This window comes from Ranitomeya variabilis, chromosome 2 (genome assembly GCF_051348905.1).
Source record: "Ranitomeya variabilis isolate aRanVar5 chromosome 2, aRanVar5.hap1, whole genome shotgun sequence".
NCBI classification, from domain to species: domain Eukaryota; kingdom Metazoa; phylum Chordata; class Amphibia; order Anura; family Dendrobatidae; genus Ranitomeya; species Ranitomeya variabilis.
The window spans coordinates 621,449,417-621,470,489 of record NC_135233.1 but is presented as its reverse complement, the minus strand read 5'-3'; the positions used below and the strand labels follow the sequence as shown (position 1 = coordinate 621,470,489).

Below are 21,073 nucleotides of genomic sequence, written 5' to 3'. Positions count from 1 at the left end.
CATGGTGTACCTAATAAAGTGGCCGGTGAGTGTATATTATTCCCAATACTGAAATCACCAATTCTTGGTATACTGTGTAAATTGGTGACCACCGCCACCTAGTGGAAGGAAAGACCCAATCACCCTTCTATGGATTACCAGAAAGTATCAGAACAAAGAACTTTATTTAGAATATATTTCATTCAATGTACACAGGAGTAGCAACATATAATAAAATACATCATTAAAATTGCATCATATTAAAACCAAAACACAGGACAAAAAATAAATGCATAATATATGCCGGCCAAGATGTATAAAAAGATGTATATAGTCCCTTATCCTCACTGCACAAAAAATAAAAAAACACGTGCAAAAAGAATTTTTATAAAGTGCAAAAAGTGCTATAATTATATATATATATATATATATATATATATATATATATATATATATATCTCACAGATAGTAATACATAACACCGTGCAGTGCGCTCGAACCGCACTAAAAAGCAATTTGCTAAAAGTGCAATAGTGCTCAAGAAATATCAGTGCCAAGAAACAGCATACAAAAAAAGGTGCAATAGGACCCCCTGACGAAGGAAAGAGTCCGAAACGCGCGTTGGGGTGCGCCAACACAGGACTCGGCCATTTATAGGTATATATCTGCAAATTATTGATAGTCTCCTCCGGTCTTTGCACATATATGTGTGTTTTAGTACTGAGTTGGCTGATTTGAGAGCTGAGGCACATTGCACCTTTTTTTGTATGCTGTTTCTTGGCACTGATATTTCTTGAGCACTATTGCACTTTTAGCAAATTGCTTTTTAGTGCGGTTCGAGCGCACTGCACGGTGTTATTTATTACTATCTGTGAGATATATATATAATTATAGCACTTTTTGCACTTTATAAAAATTCTTTTTGCACGTGTTTTTTTTATTTTTTGTGCAGTGAGGATAAGGGACTATATACATCTTTTTATACATCTTGGCCGGCATATATTATGCATTTATTTTTTGTCCTGTGTTTTGGTTTTAATATGATGCAATTTTAATGATGTATTTTATTATATGTTGCTACTCCTGTGTACATTGAATGAAATATATTCTAAATAAAGTTCTTTGTTCTGATACTTTCTGGTAATCCATAGAAGGGTGATTGGGTCTTTCCAGCCAGGAATCAAGTCAATCGCACAATCACAGTCCCTATGCGGTGGAAGGGAACTGGACTTGGGCTCATCAAATACATCCTGAAAATCAGACAAAAACTCTGGAATTTCAGAAGAGGAAGAAGAGGAGATTGACATCAAAGGAACATCATTATGAACCCCCTGGCAACCCCAACTAGTCACAGACATAGACTTCCAATCCAACACAGGATTATGTACCTGCAACCATGGAAAACCCAGCACGATAGCATCATGCAAATTATGCAACATCAGAAAACGACAATCTTCCTGATGGGCTGGCGCCATGCACATGGTCACCTGTGTCCAAAACTGGGGCTTATTCTTAGCCAAAGGTGTAGCATCAATGCCCCTCAAAGGAATAGGGTTCTGCAAAGACTGCAAGGGGAAACCACAACGCCTGGCAAACTCAAAGTCCATTAAGTTCAAGGAGGCGCCTGAATCCACAAACGCCATGACAGAAAATGATGACAATGAGCAGATCAAGGACACAGATAACAGAAATTTAGGTTGTACAGTACTGATGGTAAATGACCTAGCGATCCTCTTTGTACGCTTAGGGCAGACTGAAATGACATGAGAAGCATCGCCACAATAAAAACACAACCTATTCTGACGTCTGAATCCTTGTTGTTCCGTTCTAGACAGAATCCTATCACACTGCATTGGCTCAGGCTCTGAGGACAATGCCACAGCGCGCACAGTTCTGCGCTCCTGCAAGCGCCGATCAATCTGAATGGCCAGAGACATAGAATCACTCAGACCGACAGGCGTGGGAAACCCCACCATAACATCTTTAACGGATTCAGAAAGACCCTTTCTGAAAATTGCCGCCAAAGCATCATCATTCCATTTAGTCAACACAGACCATTTTCTAAATTTCTGACAATACAATTCTGCCGCTTCTTGACCCTGAGACAGGGCCAACAAGGTCTTCTCAGCTTGATCCACAGAATTTGGTTCATCATATAATAATCCTAAAGCTTGAAAAAAGGCGTCTACATTAAGCAAGGCCGGATTCCCAGATTCCAGGGAAAATGCCCAATCCTGAGGATCGCCACGCAGCAGGGAGATGACAATTTTAACCTGCTGAATGGAATCACCAGAGGATCGAGGTCTCAAAGCAAAAAACAGTTTACAGTTGTTTTTAAAACTCAAAAATTTGGACCTGTCCCCAAAAAACAAATCAGGAGTAGGAATCTTAGGCTCTAAAACCGGAGTCTGAACAATATAATCTGAAATACCCTGTACCCTAGCAGCAAGCTGGTCTACACGAGAAGCCAATCCCTGAACATCCATGTTAGCACCAGACTCCTCAGCCACCCAGAGAAAAAGAGGGAAGGAAAGACAAAGCAGGCTGCAGAAAAAAAAAATGGCTCAACACCTTTCTTCCCTTCTTCTGAGATGCATTTAACTCATTGTTGGCCAGTTGTACTGTTATGATCTGGTGACCTTGGAGCCGCATGGACTTTCTCTGGAGTAGGTGGAACCTATACTGACTGCAATCCCTAAACTGACCCCGCAACTAGAAGTAGCCGTGGGGTGTACCTAACACATCCTAGACACCTCGACACAGCCGGAGGACTAAATACCCCTATAGATGGAAATGTGAATTCTATCTTGCCTCAGAGCAGAATCCGAAAGGATAGGCAGCCCCCCACAAATATTGACTGTGAGTATAAGAGGAAAGACACACACAGGCAGAAAACAGGATTTAGCAAAAGAGGCCACTCTAGCTAAATAGAAAAGGATAGGACAGAATACTAAGCGGTCAGTAAAAAACCCTAAAAATATCCACAGCAGATAATACAAAAATTCCACCATCTAACTAAAGACATGGAATGTATATCTGCATCTCCTGAGAATCCAACTTGACTGAATAAATCCAAACACAGTCAAAGCTGGACTAAGAAAAACAATGAATAGCACTGAATTGTAAAGCACACTGCATATGTGCTGCAGAAACAAAACCAGACACTTTTATCTTTGCTGATTTTGGCAGCAGGGCAGGAGGAACCAGACAGAGATGCAAACCCTCCAAGAACAATGGACAACTGGCAATGACTAATGAATACTGCACACCTAAATAGCCCAGTCAGAGCTGCAATCAGCAGAAACACCTGCCCAGGATTGCAAGCCAGGGACAACTGCATTACCACCAACAACCACCGGAGGGAACCCAAGAGCAGAATTCACAACATAACCCCCTCTTGAGGAGGGGGCACCGAACCCTCACCAGAGCCCCCAGGTCGATCAGGCCGCGCCAGATGAAAGGCACGGACCAAATCAGCAGCATGGACATCAGAGGCAAAAACCCAAGAATTATCCTCCTGGCCATAACCCTTCCATTTGACAGGGTACTGAAGCCTCCTCCTCGAAAAGCGAGAATCCAAAATCTTCTCAACCACATACTCCAACTCCCCATCAACCAACACAGGGGACGGAGGATCAACAGAGGGAACAACGGGCACCACATATTTCCGCAATAAAGATCTATGGAAGACATTATGGATAGCAAATGAGGCCGGAAGGGCCAATCGAAAAGACCGGATTAATAATCTCAGAAATCCTATAAGGACCAATAAACCGAGGCTTAAACTTAGGGGAAGAAACCTTCATAGGAACATGACGGGAAGACAGCCAGACCAGATCCCCAACCCGAAGCTGGGAACCAACGCACCGACGACGGTTAGCAAAACGTTGAGCCTCCTCCTGAGACAACACCAAATTGTCCACCACATGAGCCCAAATCTGCTGCAACCTGTCCACCACAGAATCCACACTGGGACAGTCAGAAGGCTCAACCTGCCCTGAAGAAAAACGAGGATGAAAACTAAAATTACAAAAGAAGGGCGAAACCAAAGTAGCCAAACTAGCCCGATTATTAAGGGCAAACTCGGCCAATGGCAAGAAAGCCACCCAATCATCCTGATCAGCAGACACAAAGCATCTCAAATAAGTTTCCAAAGTCTGATTGTCAAGGTGAAAATATATATCTTTATACTCTTTTTGTACTTTTATATCTAATACTGTGAAACAATAAGTTTTCCCCTGCTAATGCAAATGTAATTGTATTTAAAGATGGTTGCCAGTGTTCAGTTTCGTTTCAGTTTAGTGACCGAAGGGTTAAGATCCATTTCTTTGGAAATCGAAACTTAAGGAATGTGAAGAAAAGGAGGATTCACCAGAAGATGTCCAGCGAATCATGAGGAGATTGAGCACTAGACGTATACTGTTCAAACCCCGCCTAATGCACGCCTTCCCCTAACACTCAATATAGTATTGTGTATTTTAGAATAAAGCCAGTTGCTGTGACCGTTACACACATGTGTGTGGATCCACGAGCATGCACGGAGATTGAACCAGCTACCTGCCTGACTCATTCTTACCCGGTACCACATGCTTATAGTTTAATTTGGAATGACTGGTGAATGAGAGTTTATTGTCGTTTACGACCCCGACATGATTAGTTCACTCGGTCTGGCCATTTGTCTGAGGATGGAATGCGGAAGAAAAAGACAAATCAATGCCCAGCCTAGCACAAAAGGCCCGCCAAAACCTAGACACAAACTGGGAACCTCTGTCGGACACACTATTCTCCGGAATACCATGCAAACGAACCACATGCTGAAAAAACAACGGAACCAAATCAGAAGAGGAAGGCAATTTAGGCAAAGGCACCAAATGAACCATCTTAGAGAACCGGTCACAAACAACCCAGATAACCGACATCCTCTGAGAAACCGGAAGATCAGAAATAAAATCCATAGAAATATGCGTCCAGGGCCTCTCAGGGACCGGCAAAGGGAAAAGCAACCCACTAGCACGGGAACAACAAGGCTTGGCCCGCGCACAAGTCCCACAGGACTGCACAAAAGAACGCACATCACGTGACAAGGAAGGCCACCAAAAGGACCTACCAACCAAATCTCTGGTACCAAAAATACCAGGATGGCCAGCCAACACAGAACAATGAACCTCAGAAATCACTCTACTAGTCCATCTATCAGGAACAAACAGATTCCCCACTGGACAGCGGACAGGTTTGTCAGCCTGAAATTCCTGAAGAACCCGTCGTAAATCAGGAGAAATGGCAGAAAGGACCACCCCCTCCTTCAGAATGCCGACCGGTTCAAGGACCTCAGGAGAATCAGGCAAAAAACTCCTAGAGAGGGCATCAGCCTTGATATTCTTAGAACCCGGAAGATATGAGACCACGAAATCAAAACGGGAAAAAAACAAGGACCATCGAGCCTGTCTAGGATTCAGCCGTCTGGCAGACTCGAGGTAAATCAGATTTTTATGATCGGTCAAGACCACAATACAGTGCTTAGCTCCCTCAAGCCAATGTCGCCACTCCTCAAACGCCCACTTCATAGCCAACAACTCCCGATTGCCGACATAATTGCGTTCAGCAGGCGAAAACTTACGGGAAAAGAAGGCACACGGTTTCATCAAGGAACCAACAGGATCCCTCTGAGACAAAACGGCCCCTGCCCCAATCTCAGAAGCGTCAACCTCAACCTGAAACGGAAGAGAAACATCCGGTTGACGCAACACCGGGGCAGAAGTAAATCGGCGTTTAAGCTCCTGAAAGGCAGAGACAGCCGCAGAGGACCAATTCGTCACATCAGCGCCTTTCTTCGTCAAATCGGTCAAGGGTTTAACCACACTGGAGAAGTTAGCAATGAAACGGCGATAAAAATTAGCAAAGCCCAAAAATTTCTGAAGGCTCTTCACGGATGTGGGTTGAATCCAATCATGAATGGCCTGAACCTTAACCGGATCCATCTCCATAGATGAGGGAGAAAAAATGAAGCCCAAAAAAGAAACCTTCTGCCCTCCAAATAGACACTTAGACCCCTTCACAAACAAAGCATTATCACGAAGGATCTGAAATACCATCCTGACCTGTTCCACATGAGACTCCCAATCATCGGAAAAAAACAAAATGTCATCCAAATATACAATCATGAATTTATCAAGATAAGTCCGGAAGATATCATGCATGAAGGACTGAAAAACAGATGGAGCATTAGAGAGCCCGAATGGCATCACAAGGTATTCAAAATGGCCCTCGGGCGTATTAAACGCAGTTTTCCATTCATAACCCTGCTTAGTACGAACAAGATTATATGCCCCCCGAAGGTCAATCTTCGTAAACCAACTAGCCCCCTTAATCCTAGCAAACAAATCGGAAAGCAGAGGTAAAGGGTATTGAAACTTGACCGTGATCTTATTCAAGAGGCGATAATCAATACAGGGTCTCAAGGAGCCATCCTTCTTAGCAACAAAAAAAATCCCGCTCCCAACGGTGAAGAAGATGGCCGAATATGCCCTTTCTCCAAAGACTCCTTAACATAACTTGGCATGGCTGTATGTTCAGGCACAGACAGGTTGAAAAGTCGGCCCTTAGGAAACTTACAGCCAGGAATCAAGTCAATCGCACAATCACAGTCCCTATGCGGTGGAAGGGAACTGGACTTGGGCTCATCGAATACATTTTGAAAATGAGACAAAAACTCTGGAATTTCAGAAGAGGAAAAAGAGGAGATTGACATCAAAGGAACATCATTATGAACCCCCTGGCAACCCCAACTAGTCACAGACATAGACTTCCAATCCAACACAGGATTATGTACCTGCAACCACGGAAAACCCAGCACGATAGCATCATGCAAATTATGCAACACCAAAAAACGACAATCTTCCTGATGGGCTGGCGCCATGCACATGGTCACCTGTGTCCAAAACTGGGGCTTATTCTTAGCCAAAGGTGTAGCATCAATGCCCCTCAAAGGAATAGGGTTCTGCAAAGACTGCAAGGGGAAACCACAACGCCTGGCAAACTCAAAGTCCATTAAGTTCAAGGAGGCGCCTGAATCCACAAACGCCATGACAGAAAATGGTGACAATGAGCAGATCAAGGACACAGATAACAGAAATTTAGGTTGTACAGTACTGATGGTAAATGACCTAGCGATCCTCTTTTTACGCTTAGGGCAGACTGAAATGACATGAGAAGCATCGCCACAATAAAAACACAACCTATTCTGATGTCTGAATCCTTGTTGTTCCGTTCTAGACAGAATCCTATCACACTGCATTGGCTCAGGCATCCGCTCTGAGGACAACGCCACAGCGCGCACAGTTCTGCGCTCCCGCAAGCGCCGATCAATCTGAATGGCCAGAGACATAGAATCACTCAGACCGACAGGCGTGGGAAACCCCACCATAACATCTTTAACGGATTCAGAAAGACCCTTTCTGAAAATTGCCGCCAAAGCATCATCATTCCATTTAGTCAACACAGACCATTTTCTAAATTTCTGACAATACAATTCTGCCGCTTCTTGACCCTGAGACAGGGCCAACAAGGTCTTCTCAGCTTGATCCACAGAATTTGGTTCATCATATAATAATCCTAAAGCTTGAAAAAAGGCGTCTACATTAAGCAAGGCCGGATTCCCAGATTCCAGGGAAAATGCCCAATCCTGAGGATCGCCACGCAGCAGGGAGATGACAATTTTAACCTGCTGAATGGAATCACCAGAGGATCGAGGTCTCAAAGCAAAAAACAGTTTACAGTTGTTTTTAAAACTCAAAAATTTGGACCTGTCCCCAAAAAACAAATCAGGAGTAGGAATCTTAGGCTCTAAAACCGGAGTCTGAACAATATAATCTGAAATACCCTGTACCCTAGCAGCAAGCTGGTCTACACGAGAAGCCAATCCCTGAACATCCATGCTAGCACCAGACTCCTCAGCCACCCAGAGAAAAAGAGGGAAGGAAAGACAAAGCAGGCTGCAGAAAAAAAAAAATGGCTCAACACCTTTCTTCCCTTCTTCTGAGATGCATTTAACTCATTGTTGGCCAGTTGTACTGTTATGATCTGGTGACCTTGGAGCCGCATGGACTTTCTCTGGAGTAGGTGGAACCTATACTGACCGCAATCCCCAAACTGACACCGCAACTAGAAGTAGCCGTGGGGTGTACCTAACACATCCTAGACACCTCGACACAGCCGGAGGACTAAATACCCCTATAGATGGAAATGGGAATTCTATCTTGCCTCAGAGCAGAACCCCAAAGGATAGGCAGCCCCCCACAAATATTGACTGAGTATAAGAGGAAAGACACACACAGGCAGAAAACAGGATTTAGCAAAAGAGGCCACTCTAGCTAAATAGAAAAGGATAGGACAGAATACTAAGCGGTCAGTAAAAAACCCTAAAAATATCCACAGCAGATAATAAAAAAATTCCACCATCTAACTAAAGACATGGAATGTATATCTGCATCTCCTGAGAATCCATCTTGACTGAATAAATCCAAACACAGTCAAAGCTGGACTAAGAAAAACAATGAATAGCACTGAATTGTAAAGCACACTGCATATGTGCTGCAGAAACAAAACCAGACACTTATCTTTGCTGATTTTGGCAGCAGGGCAGGAGGAACCAGACAGAGATGCAAACCCTCCAAGAACAATGGACAACTGGCAATGACTAATGAATACTGCACACCTAAATAGCCCAGTCAGAGCTGCAATTAGCAGAAACACCTGCCCAGGATTGCAAGCCAGGGACAACTGCATTACCACCAACAACCACCGGAGGGAACCCAAGAGCAGAATTCACAACAGAGATGACTGCTGACCCCACCCTCTGATAATAGAATGGCTGCTGTCCTGTTGTGAATTTGCTTTTTGCTCCCTCTAGTGGTTACTAGTTTTTTGACTCTGGTTTTTCTGTCATTCCTTTTATCCGCACCTGGGTCGTTAGTTAGGGGTGTTGCTATATAAGCTCCCTGGACCTTCAGTTCAATGCCTGGCAACGTAGTTATCAGAGCTAGTCTGCTGTGCTCTTGTCTACTGATCCTGGTTCCAGTTATATCAGCTAAGTCTGCCTTTTGCTTTTTGCTATTTGTTTTGGTTTTGTATTTTTGTCCAGCTTGTTCTAAATCTATATCCTGACCTTTGCTGGAAGCTCTAGGGGGGCTGGTGTTCTCCCCCCGGACCGTTAGACGGTTCGGGGGTTCTTGAATTTCCAGTGTGGATTTTGATAGGGTTTTTGTTGACCATATAAGTTACCTTTCTTTATTCTGCTATCAGTAAGCGGGCCTCTCTGTGCTAAACCTGGTTCATTTCTGTGTTTGTCATTTCCTCTTACCTAACCGTCATTATTTGTGGGGGGCTTCTATCCAGCTTTGGGGTCCCCTTCTCTGGAGGCAAGAAAGGTCTTTGTTTTCCTCTACTAGGGGTAGCTAGATTCTCCGGCTGGCGCGTGTCATCTAGAATCAACGTAGGAATGATCCCCGGCTACTTCTAGTGTTGGCGTTAGGAGTAGATATATGGTCAACCCAGTTACCACTGCCCTATGAGCTGGATTTTTGTACTCTGCAGACTTCCACGTTCCTCTGAGACCCTCGCCATTGGGGTCATAACAGTTTGCCAGGCCTTGATTAAATGTTTAATGCATTGCAGAAGAGGGATTATAAGAAAGAAGATTCTGAGTTTTTTTTTTTTTTTTCTTCTTCCCCTTTACCTCAGAGTGGCTATGCTTGCTGCAGACATGAATGTCCAGACCTTGTTTACAAGTGTGGACCAGCTGGCTACTCGTGTGCAGGGCATACAAGACTATGTTATCAGAAATCCTAGGTCAGAACCTAAAATACCGATTCCTGAACTGTTTTCCGGAGACAGGTTTAAGTTTAGGAATTTCGTGAATAATTGTAAATTGTTTTTGTCCCTGAGACCCTGTTCATCTGGAGATTCTGCTCAGCAAGTAAAAATTGTTATTTCGTTCTTACGGGGCGACCCTCAGGATTGGGCTTTTTCGCTGGCGCCAGGAGATCCGGCATTGGCTGATCTTGATGCGTTTTTTCTGGCGCTCGGTTTACTTTATGAGGAACCCAATCTTGAGATTCAGGCGGAAAAGGCCTTGCTTGCTATGTCTCAGGGGCAGGACGAGGCTGAAGTGTATTGCCAAAAATTTCGGAAATGGTCCGTGCTGACACATTGGAACGAGTGTGCACTGGCCGCTAATTTTAGAAATGGCCTTTCTGAAGCCATTAAGAATGTTATGGTGGGTTTTCCCATTCCCACAGGTCTGAATGATACTATGGCACTGGCTATTCAAATTGACCGGCGGTTGCGGGAGCGCTAAACTGCAAATTCCCTCATGGTGTTGTCTGAACAGACACCTGATTTAATGCAATGTGATAGAATCCTGACTAGAAATGAGCGGAAAATTCGTAGACGCCGGAATGGCTTGTGCTACTACTGTGGTGATTCTACACATGTTATCTCAGCATGCTCTAAACGTATAGCTAAGGTTGTTAGTCCTGTCACCGTTGGTAATTTGCAACCTAAATTTATTCTGTCTGTAACTTTGATTTGCTCACTGTCATCTTATCCTGTCATGGCGTTTGTAGATTCAGGTGCTGCCCTGAGTCTCATGGATCTCTCATTTGCTAAGCGCTGTGGTTTTACTCTTGAACCATTAGAAAATCCTATTCCTCTTAGGGGTATTGATGCTACACCATTGGCAGCAAATAAACCGCAGTATTGGACACAGGTTACCATGTGCATGACTCCTGAACACCGCGAGGTGATACGTTTCCTGGTTTTACATAAAATGCATGATTTGGTTGTTTTAGGGCTGCCATGGTTACAGACTCATAATCCAGTCCTGGACTGGAAGGCTATGTCAGTCTCAAGTTGGGGCTGTCGTGGTATTCATGGGGATTCCCTGCCTGTGTCTATTGCTTCTTCTACGCCTTCGGAAGTTCCGGAGTATTTGTCTGATTATCAGGATGTCTTCAGTGAGTCGGAGTCCAGTGCACTGCCTCCTCATAGGGACTGTGACTGTGCTATAGATTTGATCCCAGGCAGTAAATTTCCTAAGGGAAGACTGTTTAATCTGTCGGTACCTGAACATACCGCTATGCGTTCATATATCAAGGAGTCTCTGGAGAAAGGACATATTCGTCCGTCTTCTTCTCCTCTTGGTGCGGGATTCTTTTTTGTGGCAAAAAAGGACGGATCTTTGAGACCTTGTATTGATTATCGGCTTTTAAATAAGATCACTGTCAAATTTCAGTATCCTTTGCCGCTGTTGTCTGACTTGTTTGCCCGGATTAAGGGTGCCAAGTGGTTCACCAAGATAGACCTTCGTGGTGCGTACAACCTTGTGCGCATTAAGCAAGGTGATGAATGGAAAACCGCATTCAATACGCCCGAAGGTCATTTTGAGTACTTGGTGATGCCTTTTGGGCTCTCCAATGCGCCTTCAGTTTTTCAGTCCTTTATGCATGACATTTTCCGGAAGTATCTGGATAAATTTTTGATTGTTTATCTGGATGATATTTTGGTTTTTTCTGATAATTGGGATTCGCATGTGGAGCAGGTCAGGTTGGTCTTTAAAATTTTGCGTGAAAATTCTTTGTTTGTCAAGGGCTCAAAGTGTCTCTTTGGTGTACAGAAGGTTCCCTTTTTGGGGTTCATTTTTTCCCCTTCTGCTGTGGAGATGGACCCAGTCAAGGTCCGAGCTATTCTTGATTGGACTCAGCCCTCGTCAGTTAAGAGTCTTCAGAAGTTCTTGGGCTTCGCTAACTTCTACCGTCGTTTTATCGCTAATTTTTCTAGCATTGTGAAACCTTTGACGGATATGACCAAGAAGGGCTCCGATGTAGCTAACTGGGCTCCTGCTGCCGTGGAGGCTTTCCAGGAGTTGAAACGCCGGTTTACTTCGGCGCCTGTTTTGTGCCAGCCTGATGTCTCACTTCCCTTTCAGGTTGAGGTGGATGCTTCGGAGATTGGGGCAGGGGCCGTTTTGTCGCAGAGAGGCCCTGGTTGCTCTGTTATGAAACCTTGTGCCTTTTTCTCTAGGAAGTTTTCACCTGCCGAGCGAAATTATGATGTGGGCAATCGGGAGTTGTTGGCCATGAAATGGGCATTTGAGGAGTGGCGTCATTGGCTCGAGGGTGCTAAGCATCGTGTGGTGGTCTTGACTGATCACAAAAATCTGATGTATCTCGAGTCTGCTAAACGCCTTAATCCGAGACAGGCCCGCTGGTCATTGTTTTTCTCCCGCTTTGATTTTGTTGTCTCGTATTTACCAGGTTCAAAGAATGTGAAGGCCGATGCTCTTTCTAGGAGCTTTGTGCCTGATGCTCCTGGAGTCGCTGATCCTGTTGGTATTCTTAAAGATGGAGTTATCTTGTCAGCTATTTCTCCGGATCTGCGACGTGTGTTGCAGAGATTTCAGGCTGATAGGCCTGAGTCTTGTCCACCTGACAGACTGTTTGTCCCGGATAAGTGGACCAGCAGAGTCATTTCCGAGGTTCATTCCTCGGTGTTGGCAGGTCACCCGGGAATTTTTGGCACCAGAGATCTGGTGGCCAGGTCCTTTTGGTGGCCTTCCTTGTCAAGGGATGTGCGGTCATTTGTGCAGTCCTGTGGGACTTGTGCTCGAGCTAAGCCTTGCTGTTCTCGTGCCAGCGGTTTGCTCTTGCCCTTGCCTGTTCCGAAGAGACCTTGGACACATATCTCCATGGATTTCATTTCTGATCTTCCGCTATCTCAGGGCATGTCTGTTATCTGGGTGATATGTGATCGCTTCTCCAAGATGGTCCATTTGGTTCCTTTGCCTAAGCTGCCTTCCTCTTCCGATCTGGTTCCTGTGTTTTTCCAGAACGTGGTTCGTTTGCACGGCATCCCTGAGAATATTGTGTCAGACAGAGGATCCCAGTTCGTTTCCAGGTTCTGGCGATCCTTTTGTAGTAGGATGGGCATTGATTTGTCGTTTTCGTCTGCTTTCCATCCTCAGACTAATGGACAGACGGAGCGAACCAATCAGACTTTGGAGGCTTATTTGAGGTGTTTTGTCTCTGCTGATCAGGACGATTGGGTGACATTCTTGCCGTTGGCTGAGTTTGCCCTTAATAATCGGGCTAGTTCCGCCACCTTGGTTTCGCCTTTTTTCTGCAACTCTGGTTTCCATCCTCGCTTTTCTTCGGGTCATGTGGAGCCTTCTGACTGTCCTGGGGTGGATTCTGTGGTGGATAGGTTGCAGCAGATCTGGAATCATGTGGTGGACAACTTGAAGTTGTCACAGGAGAAGACTCTGCGCTTTGCCAACCGCCGCCGCGGTGTGGGTCCCCGACTACGCGTTGGGGATTTGGTATGGCTTTCTTCCCGCTTTGTTCCTATGAAGGTCTCCTCTCCCAAATTTAAACCTCGTTTTATTGGGCCTTACAAGATATTGGAAATCCTTAATCCTGTATCTTTTTGTCTGGATCTTCCTGTGTCGTTTGCTATTCACAATGTATTTCATAGGTCCTTGTTGCGGCGGTACATTGTGCCTGTAGTTCCTTCTGCTGAGCCTCCTGCTCCGGTGTTGGTTGAGGGCGAGTTGGAGTACGTGGTGGAGAAGATCTTGGATTCTCGCCTCTCCAGGCGGAGGCTTCAGTACCTGGTCAAGTGGAAGGGCTATGGTCAGGAGGATAATTCCTGGGTGGTCGCCTCTGATGTTCATGCGGCCGATTTAGTTCGTGCCTTTCATGCCGCTCATCCTGATCGCCCTGGTGGTCGTGGTGAGGGTTCGGTGACCCCTCACTAAGGGGGGGGTACTGTTGTGAATTTGCTTTTTGCTCCCTCTAGTGGTTACTAGTTTTTTGACTCTGGTTTTTCTGTCATTCCTTTTATCCGCACCTGGGTCGTTAGTTAGGGGTGTTGCTATATAAGCTCCCTGGACCTTCAGTTCAATGCCTGGCAACGTAGTTATCAGAGCTAGTCTGCTGTGCTCTTGTCTACTGATCCTGGTTCCAGTTATATCAGCTAAGTCTGCCTTTTGCTTTTTGCTATTTGTTTTGGTTTTGTATTTTTGTCCAGCTTGTTCTAAATCTATATCCTGACCTTTGCTGGAAGCTCTAGGGAGGCTGGTGTTCTCCCCCCGGACCGTTAGACGGTTCGGGGGTTCTTGAATTTCCAGTGTGGATTTTGATAGGGTTTTTGTTGACCATATAAGTTACCTTTCTTTATTCTGCTATCAGTAAGCGGGCCTCTCTGTGCTAAACCTGGTTCATTTCTGTGTTTGTCATTTCCTCTTACCTAACCGTCATTATTTGTGGGGGGCTTCTATCCAGCTTTGGGGTCCCCTTCTCTGGAGGCAAGAAAGGTCTTTGTTTTCCTCTACTAGGGGTAGCTAGATTCTCCGGCTGGCGCGTGTCATCTAGAATCAACGTAGGAATGATCCCCGGCTACTTATAGTGTTGGCGTTAGGAGTAGATATATGGTCAACCCAGTTACCACTGCCCTATGAGCTGGATTTTTGTACTCTGCAGACTTCCACGTTCCTCTGAGACCCTCGCCATTGGGGTCATAACACTGTCCCCACCCTCTGATAATGAGATGACTGTTGACCCCACCCTCTGATAATGAGATGACTGCTGACCTCACCCTCTGGTAGTGAGATAACTGTTGACCTCACTCTTTAATAATGAGATGACTGTTGACCTCACCCTCTGATAATGAGGTGGCTGCGGAACCCACCCTCCAATAATGAGATTACTGTTGACCCCGCCCTCTGATAGTGAGAAGACCGGTGACCCACCTCTCTGATAATGAGGTGACTGCTGACCTCACCATCACAGAATGAGATGACTGTTGACCTCACCGTCTGATAATGAGATGACTGCTGAACCCACCCTCTGATAATGAGATTACTGTTGACCCCACCCTCTGAGAATGAGATGACTGCTGAACCCTTCCTCCGATAATGAGATTACTGTTGACCCCACCCTCCGATAATGAGATTACTGTTGACCCCACCCTCTGATAATGAGATTACTGTTGACCCTGCCCTCTGATAATGAGAAGACTGTTGACCCCACCCTCTAGTAATGAGTTGACTGCTGACCTCACCCTCTGATAATGAGATGACTAATGACCCCACCCTCTGATAATAAGTTGACCGCTGAACCCACCCTCCGATAATGAGATAACTGTTTACCCCACCCTCTGAGAATGAGATGACTGATGACCCCGCCCTCTGATAATGAGAAGACTTTTGACCTCGCCCTCTTAGGAGATGACTGCTGACCTCACCGTTTGATAATGAGATGACTGCTCATCTCACCCTCTGATAATGAGATGACTGCTAACCTCACCCTCTGATAATGAGATGACTGCTGACCTCACCCCTTGATAATGAGATGACTGCTCACCTCACCCTATGATAATGACCTGACTGTTGACCCCACCCTATGATAATGACATGACTGTTGACCCCGCACTCTAATATTTATAATGAAGCCACAGTAAGTATAATATGCTTTCTCTTTCATGCTCTGATTTTTAGGAAGGGGCCATTCCGACACAGTGACAGTGAAGACAATGGCAAGAACGTCCACGTACGATTCACAATGCTGTACGTGAAGTGTTTGTGTTAACAGTAGGACATAATCTGGTGAACTACTAATCTCAGCATAGCCCCAATTTATTTCAGATGTCACATTCACTCACTTTGTGTCTCATTCACAGCTGGACAAACGCCACAGATGTTTTTGACTTTGATTACGACTTTCATCCCAGCACGGCCGCAGACGCAATGGCCATGGAGCCGCTGACCAAGGAATTTTTAGCCATTGTAAAAAAGTAAGAAGCAAAGAGGACGGCTAGAAGGTGGGCAGTGGGGAGGCGGTAGTGAGAAGGAGTGCAGTGAGGGGGAGGTGGCAAGAAGGAGGCATCATGGGGGAGGTGGTTAGAAGGAGCGCTCCGAGGGGAGGCAATGAGGGGGAAGTGGTTAGAAGGAACGCAAGGAAGGCGAGGCAGCAAATGAGGGATGGTTAGAAGAAGCACAGCAATGGGGAGGTAGTGAGGAGAAGGTGGTTAGAAGGATCACAGAGAGGGGGAGGTGGTGAGAAGAAGCACAGCAATGGGGAGGCAGTGAGGAGAAGGTGGTTAGAAGGATCACAGAGAGGGGGAGGTGGTAAGAAGAAGCACAGCAATGGGGAGGCAGTGAGGAGAAGGTGGTTAGAAGGATCACAGAGAGGGGGAGGTGGTAAGAAGAAGCACAGCAATGGGGAGGCAGTGAGGAGAAGGTGGTTAGAAGGATCACAGAGAGGGGGAGGTGGTAAGAAGAAGCACAGCAATGGGGAGGCAGTGAGGAGAAGGTGGTTAGAAGGATCACAGAGAGGGGGAGGTGGTAAGAAGAAGCACAGCAATGGGGAGGCAGTGAGGAGAAGGTGGTTAGAAGGATCACAGAGAGGGGGAGGTGGTAAGAAGAAGCACAGCAATGGGGAGGCAGTGAGGAGAAGGTGGTTAGAAGATCACAGAGAGGGGGAGGTGGTGAGAAGGAGCGCAGCGAGGGGGAGGTTGTGAAAAGCAGGGCAGCTAGCGGGAGGGGATGAGAAGGAGCGCAGAGAGGGGAATGTGAGAAGGAGCACAGCAAGGGGAAGTGTTGTGAATTTGGATTCTGGGCTCCCCCGGTGGCTACTGGTGGAATTGAACTGGTGTCTTCATCTTCTCTGTTCACCTGTTCCCATCAAGATGTGGGAGTCGCTATATAACCTTGCTGCTCTGTTAGTTGCTTGCCGGTCATCAATGTTATCAGAAGCCTCTCTGTGCTTGTTCCTGCTCCTAGACAACTACTAGATAAGTTGGACTCTTGTCCATGTTTGTTTTTGCATTTTGTTCCAGTTCACAGCTGTAGTTTCGTTACTGTGTCTGGAAAGCTCTTGTGAACGGGAATTGCCACTCTGGTGTTATGAGTTAATGCCAGAGTTTTAAAGTAATTTCTGGATGGTATTTTTGATAGGGTTTTCAGCTGACCATGAAAGTGTCCTTTCTGTCTTCTGCTATGTAGTAAGTGGACCTCAAATTTGCTAAACCTATTTTCATACTACGTTTGTTATTTCATCTCAACTCACCGCCAATACATGTGGGGGGCCTCTGTCTCCTTTCGGGGTATTTCTCTAGAGGTGAGCTAGGACTAATATTTCCTTCTGCTAGCTTTATTTAGTCCTCCGGCTGGGCTGGGCATCTAGAATCAACGTAGGCATGCTACCCGGCCACTGCTAGTTGTGCGTTAGGTTTAGTTCATGGTCAGCTCAGTTCCCATCTTCCAAGAGCTAGTTCCTATATATGCTTATGCTATGTTCTCTTGCCATTGAGATCATGACAGTTTGACCGGCCAACAAAGTGTTAATTGTTTGGGCTGAAGCAGGAGAAAAAGAAGTGTTGAAGGGAAATTTTTTTTTTTTTTTTTTTTTTCCCCTCAGAGTTTTGCTGCCTAGCCCTTAATTGCTGTCTAGCTGCTTCTTACCTCCTCTTAACCCTTGAATGGCTCTGTGTCCATCTGTTTGTAATGGATCTTCAGAGTGTAATTGCAGGTTTGAATAATCTCGCCACGAAGGTACAAAATTTGCAAGATTTTGTTTGTCATGCACCTGTATCTGAGCCGAGAATTCCTTTGCCGGAATTTTTCTCGGGGAATAGATCCGGGTTTCAGAATTTTCGAAATAATTGCAAATTATTTTTGTCTTTGAAATCTCGCTCTGCCGGAGACCCTGCACAGCAGGTCAGGATTGTGATTTCCTTGCTCCGGGGCGACCCTCAAGACTGGGCTTTTTCATTGACACCAGGGGATCCTGCGTTGCTCAATGTGGATGCGTTTTTTCTGGCCTTGGGGTTGCTTTATGACGAACCTCATTTGGAGCTTCAGGCAGAAAAAACTTTGATGTCCCTATCTCAGTTGCAAGATGAAGCGGAAATTTACTGCCAAAGATTCCGTAAATGGTCTGTGCTTACTCAGTGGAATGAGTGCGCCCTGGCGGCGACTTTCAGAGAGGGTCTCTCTGATGCCATTAAGGATGTTATGGTGGGGTTCCCTGTGCCTGCGGGTCTGAATGAGTCCATGACAATGGCTATTCAGATCGATAGGCGTTTGCGGGAGCGCAAACCAGTGCACCATCTGGCGGTGTCCACTGAGAAGTCGCCAGAGAGTATGCAGTGTGATAGAATTCTGTCCCGAAGCGAGCGGCAGAATTTTAGACGGAAAAATGGGTTGTGTTTCTATTGTGGTGATTCTACTCATGTTATATCAGCATGCTCTAAGCGCACTAAAAAGCTTGGTAAATCTGTTTCCATTTGCACCTTACCGTCTAAATTTATTCTATCTGTGACCCTGATTTGCTCTTTGTCATCTATTACCACGGACGCCTATGTCGACTCTGGCGCCGCTTTGAGTCTTATGGATTGGTCCTTTGCCAAACGCTGTGGGTATGATTTAGAGCCTTTGGAGACTCCTATTCCTCTGAAGGGGATTGACTCCACCCCATTGGCTAATAATAAACCACAATACTGGACACAAGTAACTATGCGTATTAATCCGGATCACCAGGAGATTATTCGCTTTCTGGTGCTGTATAATCTACATGATGATTTGGTGCTAGGATTGCCTTGGCTGCAATCTCACAACCCAGTCCTCGACTGGAGAGCTATGTCTGTGTTGAGCTGGGGATGTAAGGGGGCTCATGGGGATGTACCTGTGGTTTCCATTTCATCATCCATTCCCTCTGAAATTCCTGAGTTCCTGTCTGACTATCGTGACGTCTTTGAAGAATCCAAGCTTGGTTCGTTACCTCCGCACCGAGAGTGCGATTGTGCCATAGATTTAATCCCGGGTAGTAAATACCCAAAGGGTCGTTTATTTAATCTGTCTGTGCCTGAACATGCTGCTATGCGAGAATATATAAAGGAGTCCTTGGAAAAGGGACATATTCGTCCATCGTCATCTCCCTTAGGAGCCGGTTTTTTCTTTGTGTCAAAAAAAGACGGCTCTTTGAGACCATGTATTGATTATCGGCTTTTGAATAAAATCACTGTTAAATATCAATACCCATTGCCGTTGCTGACTGATTTGTTTGCTCGCATAAAGGGGGCCAAGTGGTTCTCTAAGATTGACCTTCGTGGGGCGTATAATTTGGTGCGAATCAGGCAGGGGGATGAGTGGAAAACCGCATTTAATACGCCCGAGGGCCACTTTGAGTATTTAGTGATGCCTTTTGGTCTTTCTAATGCTCCGTCAGTTTTCCAGTCCTTTATGCATGATATTTTTCGCGATTATTTGGATAAATTTATGATTGTGTATCTGGATGATATTCTGATTTTTTCGGATGACTGGGACTCTCATGTCCAGCAAGTCAGGAGGGTTTTTCAGGTTTTGCGGTCTAATTCTTTGTGTGTGAAGGGTTCTAAGTGTGTTTTTGGGGTACAGAGGATTTCCTTTTTGGGATATATTTTTTCCCCCTCTTCCATTGAAATGGATCCTGTCAAGGTTCAAGCTATTTGTGATTGGACGCAGCCCTCTTCTCTTAAGAGTCTTCAGAAATTTTTGGGCTTTGCTAACTTTTATCGTCGATTTATTGCTGGTTTTTCGGATATTGCTAAGCCATTGACCGATTTGACTAAGAAGGGTGCTGATGTTGCTGATTGGTCCCCTGATGCTGTGGAGGCCTTTCGGGAGCTTAAGCGCCGTTTTTCCTCTGCCCCTGTGTTGCGTCAGCCTGATGTTGCTCTACCTTTTCAGGTTGAGGTCGACGCTTCTGAGATCGGAGCTGGGGCAGTGTTGTCGCAGAAAAGTTCTGACTGCTCCGTGATGAGGCCTTGTGCCTTCTTTTCCCGTAAATTTTCGCCCGCTGAGCGGAATTATGATGTTGGGAATCGGGAGCTTTTGGCCATGAAGTGGGCTTTTGAGGAGTGGCGCCATTGGCTTGAGGGGGCCAGACATCAGGTGGTGGTATTGACTGACCACAAAAATTTGATTTATCTTGAGACCGCCAGGCGCCTGAATCCTAGACAGGCGCGCTGGTCATTATTTTTCTCTCGGTTTAATTTTGTGGTGTCATACCTACCGGGTTCTAAGAATGTTAAGGCGGATGCCCTTTCTAGGAGTTTTGAGCCTGACTCGCCTGGTAACTCTGAGCCCACAGGTATCCTTAAGGATGGAGTGGTATTGTCAGCCGTTTCTCCAGACCTGCGGCGGGCCTTGCAGGAGTTTCAGGCGGAGAGACCTGATCGTTGCCCACCTGATAAACTGTTTGTTCCTGATGATTGGACCAGTAGAGTCATCTCTGAGGTTCATTCTTCTGCGTTGGCAGGTCATCCTGGCATTTTTGGTACCAGGGATTTGGTGGCAAGGTCCTTCTGGTGGCCTTCCCTGTCACGAGATGTGCGAGGCTTTGTGCAGTCTTGTGACGTTTGTGCTCGGGCCAAGCCTTGTTGTTCTCGGGCTAGTGGATTATTGTTGCCCTTGCCTATTCCTAAGAGGCCTTGGACGCACATCTCGATGGATTTTATTTCAGATCTGCCTGTTTCTCAGAAGATGTCTGTCATCTGGGTGGTGTGTGACCGTTTTTCTAAGATGGTCCATTTGGTTCCTCTGCCCAAGTTACCTTCTTCTTCCGAGTTGGTTCCTCTGTTTTTTCAAAATGTTGTTCGTTTGCATGGTATTCCTGAGAATATCGTTTCTGACAGAGGGACCCAATTCGTGTCTAGATTTTGGCGGGCATTCTGTGCTAGGATGGGCATAGAGTTATCTTTTTCGTCCGCTTTCCATCCTCAGACGAATGGCCAGACCGAGCGGATTAATCAGACCCTGGAGACATATCTGAGGTGTTTTGTGTCTGCTGACCAGGATGATTGGGTTGCTTTTTTGCCATTGGCGGAGTTCGCTCTCAATAATCGGGCCAGCTCTGCCACTTTGGTGTCCCCGTTTTTCTGTAATTCGGGGTTTCATCCTCGATTTTCCTCTGGTCAGGTGGAATCTTCGGATTGTCCTGGAGTGGATGCTGTGGTGGAGAGATTGCATCAGATCTGGGGGCAGGTGGTGGACAATTTGAGG

The 21,073-nt window shown here is 45.8% G+C and overlaps 1 protein-coding gene across 2 annotated transcripts in view; it reads left to right on the top strand.

Moving 5' to 3' along the window:
- Positions 1–21,073, top strand: part of LOC143807397 (uncharacterized) — an 89,767-nt gene that overhangs the window by 57,449 nt on the left and 11,245 nt on the right. For both annotated transcript variants that reach the window (XM_077288887.1, XM_077288886.1), the window contains exons 4-5: positions 15,530–15,598; positions 15,712–15,825. In XM_077288887.1, coding sequence (XP_077145002.1) covers positions 15,530–15,598; positions 15,712–15,825 — 183 coding nt within the window. The remainder of the gene's footprint in view (positions 1–15,529; positions 15,599–15,711; positions 15,826–21,073) is intronic.